At 49.1% G+C, this 12799-nt stretch overlaps 1 protein-coding gene across 2 annotated transcripts in view; it reads right to left on the bottom strand.

Moving 5' to 3' along the window:
• SLC35F3 (solute carrier family 35 member F3) overlaps positions 1-12799 on the bottom strand; it is a 168229-nt gene that overhangs the window by 7885 nt on the left and 147545 nt on the right. For both annotated transcript variants that reach the window (XM_069010287.1, XM_069010288.1), the window contains one exon: positions 4747-4966. In XM_069010287.1, the coding sequence (XP_068866388.1) occupies positions 4747-4966 (220 nt within the window). The remainder of the gene's footprint in view (positions 1-4746; positions 4967-12799) is intronic.

The following is a 12799-nucleotide window of genomic DNA, read 5'->3' as shown; positions in this document are numbered from 1 at the left end:
AGCCTCTTCCCTGGGTTAAGCTGAAGACAGTGCCAGGAGACACCTATAAACCAGACAATCATCCAGCAGGTACTTCCCGCACACTGACATCAACACCTTCAATTTCCCCTAGCATAAAAATGGCCCATTTTTGCAAACAAAACCTTATCAATTTCTCCACAGGTGTTGCTGTACAATGGCAGGGTGGCATAAGGCACAATGCTGATTTATGACCTGGTCAGGGTGGAGCCCAGCACAAGGTGCAGAGGCTGGGTATACACGCTGCAGATTTGGAGAGGTTCAGATGCAGTGTCTTGGCTTGCAGCCCAGTTGGTATCCGGTCTCTCCACGTACAGCTGTGGGGCATAATTTCTAAAGTGAAGTTTTGTGGTGGTGTAACTGGGTCTTTTGGTCCAGGACAAGCTTCTTTGTAAGTCAAGGAGACAACCCCCCTGCATGGCTCTACAGCAGTGGGGGGCTGTTTCAGACAGGCAATGCTGAAGGAGCTCAGCAGTTCTCTCACCAGTGTGCTGATGCTTGTCAAATAAAAATTCAGACACTCTGTGTGGCTTCAGAGGTGCAAGAAAAAAGGTCATTGAATGAGACTAGCATGAGGTAGGTGCAGAACAAAGAAAAAGAGATTTGCCTTCACCCAACACACAATTAAGTGAAGGAAAGCTTTGCTGTTGCACACTGTGGATGTGAAAAGTTTACAACGATAAACTCATGGAAGAAAAAAATTCCATTAACGACTTAGCTATAGAAACACTGCTTCCATCTCAGGAAGTCCTTGAGCCTCAAATTGTTGGAGGCTGGAAAGTCTCATGAGGAAATATCATTACCGGCTTTTCCTATTTAGACAGATTTCTCCAGGTGTCCACTACTGGCAGCTGCTGCAAGCAGGCTTCTGGGGCAGAGGCACCTTTGCTCTGACTCACTATGGCTCTTTGGAGAGCTGCAAGGTACATGGCTCAGGCTTATCTGAAAGATGGCAACTCCTTCAACATCACCTGTGCTACAGATGAGTTGACAAAGAGTGGAAGATGCAGCATTTCCTGTAGCATCTGCTCCAGGTGTGGCTGTCCTCCTGTGAGCTGCATGGGGTTTGTCCAGCCTTCACGGGAGAGCTGAGGAGATCCACAACCACAAGCCAGGCTGTGGCATCCAGCTGGCACCTCCAGGTGCATTGGCGAAGGAAGCCTGCCTCAACCCCCGCAGGCAGCTGTAACGCCTCTGCACTGGAAGCTCGGGGGTGCATTCATGAACTGCAGAATGAAAAGTCTCCAGCTTTGCTTTTAACATCGGGAGCTGATCAGCTTCAGAGCACCTTGCAAGAGACTGTGTCTCTGCCTGGTTGGAAGGGAAGACTACAGTCTGAGATTTGAGAGGATATTTATTTCCAAGTCCCACAGGCAGATGTGCTTGTCTATATGTTATGTACACAGGAGGCACTTGCAAGTGATGGCTCTTTTGGATCCCAAGCTGTTTTATTCACTGTAGCATGGAGGGAAACACTGAAGTCAAAGATCAAAGCAAATAAATGCAGTCTGTAAATAGTTCTGCTGGGACAGAGGTCCTTGTCTCTTCCATCAAGCACGTCACAAGTGTCAGATGAGTCTTGGCCTCACCTCGCAGTCTCCTGCTGACCTGCCGGGGTGTCACACACACCTTCTGTGAAAGCCTTTCAGCCTGTCTATCAAGCACGTTGTTAGTGGTGGTGACAGGCTGCTTGCACACCACAGAGCCCACAAATGTCACAGCACTGCAGGGTTTGCAGAGGCACTCACAGCTTCGTTATGTGTGTGTCTTCTCTGACAGCGCACAGCCCAGCCAGTTGTTCCCTGGGCACAGCGAAGGGCAAGGGGGAAGAGCTCAACTTCATTATGGGAGGTGAAGGCACTTAAAAGTACCTGAATGGCAAGGATGGGAACTTGTAGCTTGCCCTTACATTTAAATTCCAGCCAAATTGTGATTTACATTATTATAGAGCCAATAGATGCACTTCTGAAGGCCAAGGAGGATACTTGTACTTGTTTTAACTCCACTGAGTGGCTGCCTTTCTCACCTTGCCCCTGTCAGTGAGCATAAACAGGGACACCCAAATTTGCAATCACAGCTTTGCTGTGGCACTATCCATCCTGCTGCACTGGTGTGGGGATGGAGCAGGAGCATGGGAAGGCACTCACTGCGGGGCAAGGCACTCTCCCCCTTGCAGCCTTGTCTGCCAAATACCCTCTCAAGGGGTGCTTCTAACAGGGTCAGCAGCTCTGGCACAGTGTGGCCCCGAGGGACCACGCACTTTGGGGCCGGGCTGTATGGTAGCTGCAGCCCCTGGGTCACTCGCAGCGAGGCCCTAGCAGCTGTCCTTCCTCCCGGTTGCCAGTCCCAGGAAGAAGGCAGTGTGCTGGGGTCATCCTGAGGCTATCCCCCAGCAGTGACACTCGCTGCCAGTTGCTTTTCACATGGGCTGTACAGAAAAGAGAGAAAAGAGGGAAGAAAATAATTGTCTCCAAAGACTCCATGCTATGTCCCTCTGCAGACAGGAGTGCCCCAGCACTCCCACTGTGTCACACAAAGCTGTGCAGTAGAACCGCTGTGCTGCCATGTGCCCTTCCAATCCCTAAGCACAAGTGCCTCCTCACTCCCATACTGCCACATGTCAGGATGCCACAACTGCTTAAGAGTGAATAGCCCAGTCTGTCTGCAAACCCCTTCTCCCTGCACCCAGGTCCCTTGCTGGCCTGTCACCTGGGAAGGAGACAGCTGTGTTCCTTCCTGGGTTCAGGAGATAGCTTGTTCCTTCTCAGGAAGACCCCCCATACACAACCTCACCAATGCCAGGTGCCACAGTGAGGGGCTGGAACACATGGCAGGAGCATCACACAGCCACCACTGCCCTCGTCCCTGTTCTGCTTCTCTGCTTCATTGCTGCTTTCCCAAAGTAGTGCTGATGGGAAACAAAAGACAGCTGGACATGGCCGGGACCACCACTTGGGTCTGCTGCTCTGCTCCTTCCACTCTTCCTGCCCCTCTGAAAAGGAAGGCATCCAGAACAGGATTCATCCCCCAGTGCATGTCCCCTGCCATGGCACAAGACAACCTTCCCAAGAAGCTGCTGGAAAGTCCCTGAGCATCCTGGCTCTTCCATCATGGCCATGCACTCCGGAGAGCCCAAGAAGCACCTCTGCTCCAACATGTACGTGCCCATGTAGGTATCCCTACACACACAGGTTGGCTTCTTTCCCTCCACACCACAGCCATGTCCCATGGTGACAGATGGCCCATTCTGACTGAGGACCAAGCTGCAGGTGCAGACCACAGTGGTCACCCCTCCACACACCATCTCTCTTGATGTCCCACCAGTGCTACAGCTGACAGAGCCACAAGAGACGTGAAGACACAAAAATACCTTTTTTATTTTCATTTATCAAAATGGCCAGCACGTCCAGCTTTGATAACAATGAGACTTCCTTACCTTCAGGATCATTTCAGGATACCCTTGCTTCTGCACTCAAAAATCACAGTTAATTTGTTTTCAGGGTAAGGCTACTTGGGCAGAGGGGTGGGCAGACAGCAGCTGGCCATGCCGAGCTTTTGGCAGGTACATTTTGCAACCATCCCCTCAGCTGCCTCTTGGCTGCCACCACTGAAAGGCTGGCCAAGCTCTCCTGCCAAATTCTCCTGCCAGAGAGGAATACTTCCTGAAAAGTTAACTCTCAGCTGCTCCATACAGCAACCTCTTCTTAGCACTACCAGCATGGGTGGGTGAGCAGGGAGCTCCTCAAGCAGTGAACACGAGATGGGAATAATTACAGTTATTGCCGTTGATCTTGATTATTAATTACTATTAATTGGTGCAGCAAGGCAGGAGGGACCCACCTTTTCCCTGCAGTTGCTCCTGGCCCTGGCAGGAGCTCCTTGGCCCCAGGGTGGTGGGTTACCCACCCACCCACTCTGCTGCCAAAGGACATGATGACATGCTGAGGGCTGCTGGAATGGCAGCAGGGTCAGCAGGGAGCTGAGGGCTTTCTGATAAACCCTCTGCACGTGGCTCTGTTGCTGCTGCTGCAGAGGCATTTGCGTGGGGTGCAGAACTAAAGGTGTAAGCAAACATCTGGGGTGCCACCAGGAGAGCAGCCCACAGCTGCTGGCCAGATGCAAGTCCCTGTGGACACCGATCCTCCCTCAGTGACACATGCAGACACACGTTTCGGCCACAGGTGGGCGAGGGCAGCCCAGCTCTCCTCTCCTGTCCGCAGCTGCTGCTACCTGACATGGATGCAAAAGATAACTGTCCCATCCTGCAAGCCTGCTGTCACACACAGAAAGGTGTAAAGGGCCCTGTTAAATTCCCAGGCTGGGACCAGAAGGGCATTGTGTGTAGCCAGGGCTTGCAAGAATATGCAGTTAGAAACAACCAGGTCTGGTGGCAGCCTGGGAATAGTCACTTGGAAGGCATTGGCAAAGGCTCACACATCCACAGCAACACAGAGATAGCACATATCCTTTGTGACACACTCTGGAGCAAGTTACCTCTTTCTTGAAGCCATATGCACAAAGGCACTGGGCTGGGGGAGCCAGGGGCTCCAAGAGATCACAGGCACCTGGGAAGGCTGCAGGGAAGGATGCATCCCTGCTCTGCAAGGACTTCTGTGCCTGCTCAGCTGTCTGCATGGGTGCTGCTTGACTCAGCTGGCAGGAGGCAAGGGGAAAAGGAAAGACACAAGGGTGAGGGGGAAGAAGGGAGACAGATAAGGAGTCACTTACCCTCACTCCCATGAACCTGTCCCTCAGAACGATCCATGAAAGCAAGAACACAAAAGCTTTGTTGCAGCAGAACAACACGGAGACATCCGTAGTGTTTATTTTCTTTATTGCATGTAAGTAAAGGTAGTTTGTGAGTGTCCAAAGAACACCAAAGGGTGCTGCCTTGGTAAAAAACACCTTCAAAGTCAAGCCATTGTCTCCAAAAAATCGGCAGCACTCCCTAAAACAAGGAGAGAAAGGCAGTGTTATTACATAAGCCAGTCACAGTCTGCAGCAAATAGATGGCTTTTTTTGCTCCTCTTCTCTTCCTCTGGGGAAAGAGAGGCACACACCTTAAAGAGGAGAAAAAAATCCAAGTTTCAGCTTCTGCTGCAACAGCCAGCATCTGCACAGGGTACAAACAGGGAGGGGCTGCAAACATGGGAGAGGGCTGCAAAGAGCAAGGGGAGAGGTGACAACAGGAGGTGAAATCTCACTCTTTCCCCAGTCCTTTCACATCTTGAAGAAGTGTGGGGTCATCCTCCTCCCTTCACCCCTGTGGGCACCAGGATGCTGAGGGCCCAGGGTTGGCAGCAAAGCCCCTAGCTCCCTGCTCCTGCTGAAGCCATGGGAAGCCCATCCGATCTGCTATGTGGAGCTTGCAAGAAGCCTTGCAGGAGTCCGGTTTGGGGTTTTTCCACTCAAGGGGTGGGACCTGGCTCAAATCTCCAGCACCATCAGGGCAGGAGCAGGAGGGGGTGGCAGGCAGCTGCCTGCTCCCACTGGGGTGAGAACATGGCATGGTAGCACCTGGGGACACACTGGATCAGCTGCAGCAGCAGTGGGGAGTCAGGAGCTTGTGTGTGCAATCCAGGCTGGGGATGTTGTGAATCCCTGAGCAGGAGGCAGCCTGAGCAGGTTCAGCCTTGGCACAAAGAGCAGAAGCACCAGCAGTTTGTTTGTGTCCCGAATGTGGCAGTGGGCAACAGGACACAGGAGGTGATGGGGTGCAGCTTGGCCCTGCTGGCAGAGCTGGGATGGGGCTTCAGGGGTGGGGGGGGAAACCTGCCTACAGTGTGTTCCTGCCTGGCAGCAGAGCTGGGAGCTGCCGACTGCATGGAAATTCAGTAACACAAAGAAGGAATGAATCAGCCTGCGGGGCTGGGACTATGGCCAGCAGCCTGCAAGGTGTGTGGGGGGCAGCCAGCACAGTGCCCTGGCAGGCACTGCCATTGCTTACTTTCAAACCTGCAAACTCCCCAGGGCCCTGAAGTACTTTATTGGGGTGTTTTGACAAAACCTGAGCAGAATTAAATTTCCCACTGACAATGATGGACAAATAGGTTTTCACTGCTGTCATGAATTTCAAGCTGTTTGTTTCCTGAGACTGGGCATGTAAAGATCATTATTTGGACTCTGATGAAAGCACTGTTTTGATCTACTTTCCTAGAAGACAGGGCTGTACCAGATGAATACCCAAAAAAACCCCCATCCATTCTTTGAGGCTCATCAGATCTCCCCATCCACAAGTCTACATTAGCCCACAGCCCTTCTGCTGCAGCAGGTAGAAGACTGCAAGGTAGAGGAAACACATTTTTTGTGTTGATTGGATTTTGTTGTCTGCCACTCCCTTGTATCAAATCATAGCTACGCAGAACTTGCCCGTCTCTGGATGTGACGACCCTGTATTTTGGCTGCTGTACACGGATACTTTCATTTGAGCTGCTGGTTCTGCACTGTGTCACTCAGTGTCCCTTGTCCTCTGCAAAATTGCCTCCTGGCAGCAGCCTATTCCCTGCCACACCTGTTAACTGCCTCTCCGTATCAGTAGAAGAGCTGCCCATCTACACCACAAACCACAGCCCAACTTCCCACCTGCTGGAGCGGTGCTGGGCTGTTAGGGATGCTCATGACCCTGACAGATGCTGCCTATGCTCAGCATGTGGCCTGGATTCATTCTTCCCTTCCACAAACACTATACCCACTTCAAGTCCGGCCTTCAGTCCTACACAGCACTGACTGTACCAGCCACTTGCCACAGGCGACACCGGGAGTGCAAAAGGAAGCAGAGACACCCTGCAAAAGCCAGTCCCAAACTTCATTAGAGGCTTAAACCTGCTTCCTAAGACACTGCAAGGGTTTGACTGCCAGGGTGTCATAGGCAGCCAGCCTCATGCTCTGAAAACAAAATACACAGGCACAGTTTAAATTAAATTACGTGAAGCAATATTAGTATGAGAGGAACAGAAAGGCTGTACTCAAATAAAAGGACAAAAATGGAATTTATGGTGGGATTCATCCTGGGGAAAACAAATTCCTCCTGCCAAAAATGTGTTCCCCACACACAGAATTGGCTATCACTATTTCATATACAATAGAAACGTGCTTTTACTGTCTTGTGGGCCTGATTCTTGTTTAGTAAATACCACTGGATTCATATGATATCACAGCCCAGATCCCTGAAGCATCCACTGTAGTGCCATGACGCCCCAAAGGACAGCCTTGCCCTGACATGGATCCTGAGCTGCAGTGCCCACTTTGGGAGACTCCTCTCTCTGCCCTATACAACAAAGCTCCCTTTAGCTGCTTTGGCTGGTTTCACCAAGCATGAATTGCTTTTCGTAGGCTGGCTCCAGCTTTCAACGGAAACCTCCTTATGGCAGAGATTTCCTCACCCAGCTCAGTTGTAAGGAAGCTTCTCCCTGAGGACTCCTAGGGCTGTGGAGGGTGCTGCCAGCCATGCACCCACATCCACAGCAAGCCCTGTTGTTCTAAACAGGGGCACTCCTGCAGATGGGTTAGATGACTGCCTTGGACTGGCGTCTTCAGTGAAGTACGAGGAGCATCTGGGAGAGTGTGGCATAGTTTGTGCACCAGAATGGCTATGTGCCATACAATAAACCTCTCACAGTTAATTGTCTCCGCAGGTTTGCTACTGCTTACTGGGAAAACTGACTTTTCCTTGGTGCCATAGCACAGCTTGTGAAGCCACACCAGGAAGCATTTGATGAAGAGAGTTGTCCGTGAGTAACAGCAGATAAATTGTTATGGGAAGTACAGCAGGACTTTGGTATAACCTACGCTGTAAGCTCAAAACAGCCAGGGATGACTCCAGAAAAAAAACCCTTCAGCTTAAATATTTTGACAGAACATTTGAACACAGCTGTTCCTGCTGTCCACTAATTTCTGGGCCCAGTACAGACATGGGCACATCCCCTGTGTTAACCCCCACACTTTGTTAAAAGAGAAATTTTCATCTAAGACTGACCAAACCTATTCCTGGTCACATCACCAGAAATCCTGTGCCTGCTGCTCTCATCTGCCTCCTCAACCTGAAAGCTGCTATGGTGCTCTCTTGACAATACAGTTTTGCTTGCTGGGATCACCCTGCTTTGCCCACAGAATAGTGGGACTTTGGGTGTGGACAACAGCCAGAGAGCTTATAGGAAAAAGCTGATACAAAGCTCAGGTGTACCCTGGCCCTGTGAATCCCCAGGTCATGCTGAGTGTGGCCCCTCTTTGGCAGAGAAGCCGCCCTGAAGAGCCCTTCTGCTGAGATGATCTTCCCCTTAATCGCCGTAATCCTCTATGTGAGGAGTAAATTCCTACAAATGCCAGGCTGTGTGCAGATAAGGTGGGAGCACACAGCAAGGAGCTGTGGCATTGTAGGGTATAATGCTGTATTTTGAGATAAATGATCTTCCTGCATCATTTTCCTCAATTCTGCCATCATGAGCTGGCGCTCCATTGTAATCACAGAATTTGTTTTAAAATATAAATGCAAGGCATTAATGAAGGCAACAGCCAAAGTCTGTGTAAGACTGGAATGGAAATGTCAGAGGAAGGATACTGGAAGGGAAATGTACTGGCTCAATTGCTGCAGCAGCAATACAAAAAAGTTTCCTTCCACCCAGAAGTGCCACGTCCATGTTCAGACAATCTGAAGGCTCAAGAGTGAAATAAGCAGCGGGATTACACAGTGGGGAGGAGGTCTCCATGTGAACAGAAAGCACTGCAGCCTGGTTACATGTGGCCCTTGGGAAGTGTTTCCAGTGAGATGTGACACAGTGGATGTGCTCGCCAAGGGGTGCTGCTGAGGGCACCGCTGCAGCAAGCAGCCTTGCTGTGTGTTGGGGTAACGGGATGGTGCAGGTGAGAAAGAGGGGCAGAAACTCGGCCTGGTCACACTACTCTTCCTCAGGATGTCAACTGGTAGGGGGGACAGCTGGGAGCAGAAGTGGCCGTGTCGCTTTCAGGGCATCCTATTCATGGGAAAACAACAATGAAGGCAGATGGAGACTTGCTTGTAGTTTCTAAAATAAAGCAGTGGGCACCACATGGCACCACTGAACTCACCTTGCTGCTGCTGTGGCACAAGCTCCCCACCGCAGCAGCCCCCATGCAGGGCTCAGCGAGTCCTGACCAGCACCCAGGCAGGGCTGTACATGCCAGTGGTCCTCTCCCAAATCGGGATTCTGGTCCCCTGCCACTTGTCACTTGGTGGTCTGTCAGCTTGGCCTGAAGGAGATGTGTAGTGTCACTTGGAAACAGCATCTAGCTGCTACAGTACTAAAGGAATTGGGGTAAAAGATACTACAGAAAAGCCTAAGGCACAGCAATCTTCCTGTTGGTGTCTTAACTCTAAATTGTTTGCTGGTTTTAGTTGTCATGTACTAGATCTTGTTCTTCCTCATACTCTTTTTAGTGTGTATGTTCATTAACCCAGCAAATCACAAATTACCTCTACCCCATTAGGCAGGTCTCCAGCACAATACTAGCAAAATAACTCCATCACTGGAACCAAGCATCCTCAGTGAAGTAGATCAGAAGTCATCAGTGCCAAAATTCCAAGCTAAGTAAGAGTTAATTATATTGAAAGTAGGTGTTGCAGTCAAATAAAACTAGCAAATAAAATATGACAGCAAAGCTACACTTTTTCCCCACTGAGTTCACAATTACGTATTTAACACTATTCACCTTCCACTGCCTGTTTTGTCTTTAACCATTGCTAGGTAGTCTTGATGTTTCCCCACTTCTCTGAACATCGAGAAAATGAATTTATAAAATTTTGCCAACACTAGAAGGAATGCTTTTTTCCCTATTTTGAGAAAAAGAAAATCCCACCTATGAAGAGGAAAGGCAGACAAGAACCAGAAAAAGTACACACAGTGTGCTGCCCCAGGCCAGGGGTTTGGTCTCCTGATACTCCTGCAGAGCAAACCAGTGCCAGAAAGGTTTGTAAGCCATTGAAATGGCCATTACATCTTTGGGAAATTTGCAGCAAAGTAGAAAATTTCTGGGAGTAATACACATCCTAAGGGAATACTTTTCACAAGCCAGTTATTTCTCCTTTCCAGACTGTTAACTTTCACTAGAATTTTTTCATCGTCTCAATGTTCATACTGGAGCCTTTTTCTCGAAACCAGGTTTGGATCTGCTGTTGCTCTTAGAGGGTAATATTTTTTCTTTGTAGACTGTGCTTCTTACTTTGACCTTGCAAGGTCTGTACCTGCAAATTGAATTTGGCTAAATTGCTTCTGATTTTCAGCAGAGTGAGCATCACCTCCCTGGAGCACAGCAAAGCCACCACTGTGCCAGTGAATCTGTCTTCTTGATTAGAGATTGGCAGGCAAAACATGTTTTGCTAATCCCTGCACCAATTAGGCCTGCATGGATAAATAATCTGCAGATGTGCAACAGTCTTACATTTTCTGTTCAATGTACAAAAAAGAAGACATGGACTGAAATGTCATGCCATGTCTTCTGGGAGCACTCGCAAGCCAGTTGTAGTAAGCAAAAGCAAAGCAGACAAAGACGCCCTGACAGTAACAGGAGAGAAGGAAACTAGACTCAAGTTTATTTTCTCCCAGTGAAAAAAACCACAAGGATATTTTTTGTAATTCATCCTGTTAGGACCACAGCATCTCTCACACATTAAGTGGAGGTAAGTATGACTGCTGTACAGATAAAAAAATGAAAGTTAACTCAATATATTCTTCAAGAATTGTCTCCAGGAAAGTAGATGTGTTTTGCAGAAAAAAGGATCATGCCTCCAGCTCTGCTTCCTTCCCCTTTGAGCCAGCACTGACCCAAAGGGTAGCCATGACAAAATCAGCCTCTGAGGTGGGTGGATTTCAAAGCAGTGGGAGAAGAGGGTGAGCTCATGAAACCCATTTTACAGATGTGCAGGCTGGGGCACAGAGAGACAAAGTCACTGGATGATTTAAAGTGGCAGGATGAAGGCTGCCTGTTGATTGCACCTTCAGAGAGACGGGGATTTGCTTCTCCTGCATGTTTATTTTATAGCCAGCTCCTGTTACTTATCAAGACAGTCCCTGAGCGCCTTTTTCCTGAGTCACCACAGGTTCACATGCCAGCAGAACAGTTGCACAGAGGCTCCTGTGGTGTGTCCCAGATCATAAAATGCCGTGAATAAACCTGCTAGCCTCAGCACTTTGCAGAGAGATGCCCAGGACTCCTGCCATGGCTTTTATTGCCTCGCTGGTCTGAGGCTCCTACAACAAAACCTGCATACCCCTGCCTGCAGCTCTCCCCAGGAAAGTTGTTTTCCAGTGCTGGGAGGGCACAAGCTTCTCCTCAGCTTCCGTGGGGCAGAAGTCTGAGACCTGTCCTGGGTGTGCTGGTGGGCCTTGCCTGCCTTGCTGCCTGCAGTACCTACTGCGGAATGCCACAGCCCATGGCCAAGCACCTGTTGCTCTTCAGAGATGTCTGTACTTATCCAGTCCAGTCTGTCTGTGCTGGGGACTGAACTAGGGCTGCAGATCCTCGCCCTTCAGTCTCTTATTATACCCTTCCTAACGGGAATGGCAACTCTGCAGTCCTGGAGGTAACATCAGCCCCGATGACAGCACTGGTTTCGGGAGATGGATGCAAAGGGTGGCTTCTCTAAAATACTCTAATGGCTTGTTAATGCCTATCATCTCATGCATATTTTTCTGTAAGCATGTTATTAAATGCAAGAAATTACCATAGAAGCCAATCAAGCATCCAGCTGCCACTTTTAAATATCTGTGCCTGTGACTGACCATTACTTGTTTCTACACTTAGTTTGGGGCTGGTGTTCTGGCTCTAAACTTCTATCCCCTGGGAGTTTCCAGTTCATATGCAGAAAATATATTCTGATAGGCAATGGAATGAGAAAATTGTCTTCTCTTAAATTAAACAAAAGTAAATGAAATAAAAAATCTCCAGACTGACCTTCTCTGAACTAGAGAGGCAGAAGCAATTGGTTTTGCTCGGCACTGTGCACGTGCCAAACTAGACGTTTGCACAATAAATGCTCCCAGGAAATGCTTAGCTATGGATTTACATAATACACCAGAATGGCTCCAAAAGAAGCAAATAATACAAATCTTACAAACCACCTGAATACACATTTTCAAGACAAGTCTTAGCACAGACTCAGAAGCCTTAATGAGAGACTGTTTAAACTAACATTTAAATAAAAAAAGTTTAAAAGAACAAGACCGAACCACATTTTGGAAAATGCAGCAAGTATTCCTGGCAAGAAGAAGCTTTTAATGTGACAAGATGCCCTCAGCAATCAGGCAGCTGAAATGATAATGAATTATCCAATGTTTTCTGCCTTTACACCCCAGAGGTACCCAGAGCCTGCAGTACTTTATGCTCTTCTAGACAACTGGCATTATACAAATAAAATGTAAGACTGTTGCTATGTGCAAGCTCCAAACACCCACAGACCAGGCAGGCATCACACTTGAACACAGAAATGAGCTTTTTAGTTACACTCAAAGATTGCTTCGTAGAGCACCTTGTTTCTGAGCCCATGAGAAATGAAACCCTTGACTTGACCTGGTGTAGCACTCAGCATTAGCCTCAAATTTTTGTTAGAGCCCACCAGAGCAGTGGCCAGGAGGTACTCAGACTGGACATTCCCCTCCACAGCTGCAGTGCCTGAAGCTGAGAGGGGCATGAGGGAAATGAAAGCTTCAAAGGTTCCTGGGGGTTACTGGCATGCCCACAGTGCAAGCAGAGGGAGAGTTCCTGCTGGTGTTTGGGACAGGGCTGGAGGATGAGCTGGAGGGAACTGACC

This window comes from Aphelocoma coerulescens, chromosome 3 (genome assembly GCF_041296385.1).
Source record: "Aphelocoma coerulescens isolate FSJ_1873_10779 chromosome 3, UR_Acoe_1.0, whole genome shotgun sequence".
Lineage (NCBI taxonomy): Eukaryota > Metazoa > Chordata > Aves > Passeriformes > Corvidae > Aphelocoma > Aphelocoma coerulescens.
Note: the sequence above shows the minus strand (reverse complement) of the source record. Positions and strands in the feature narration are given on the sequence as shown.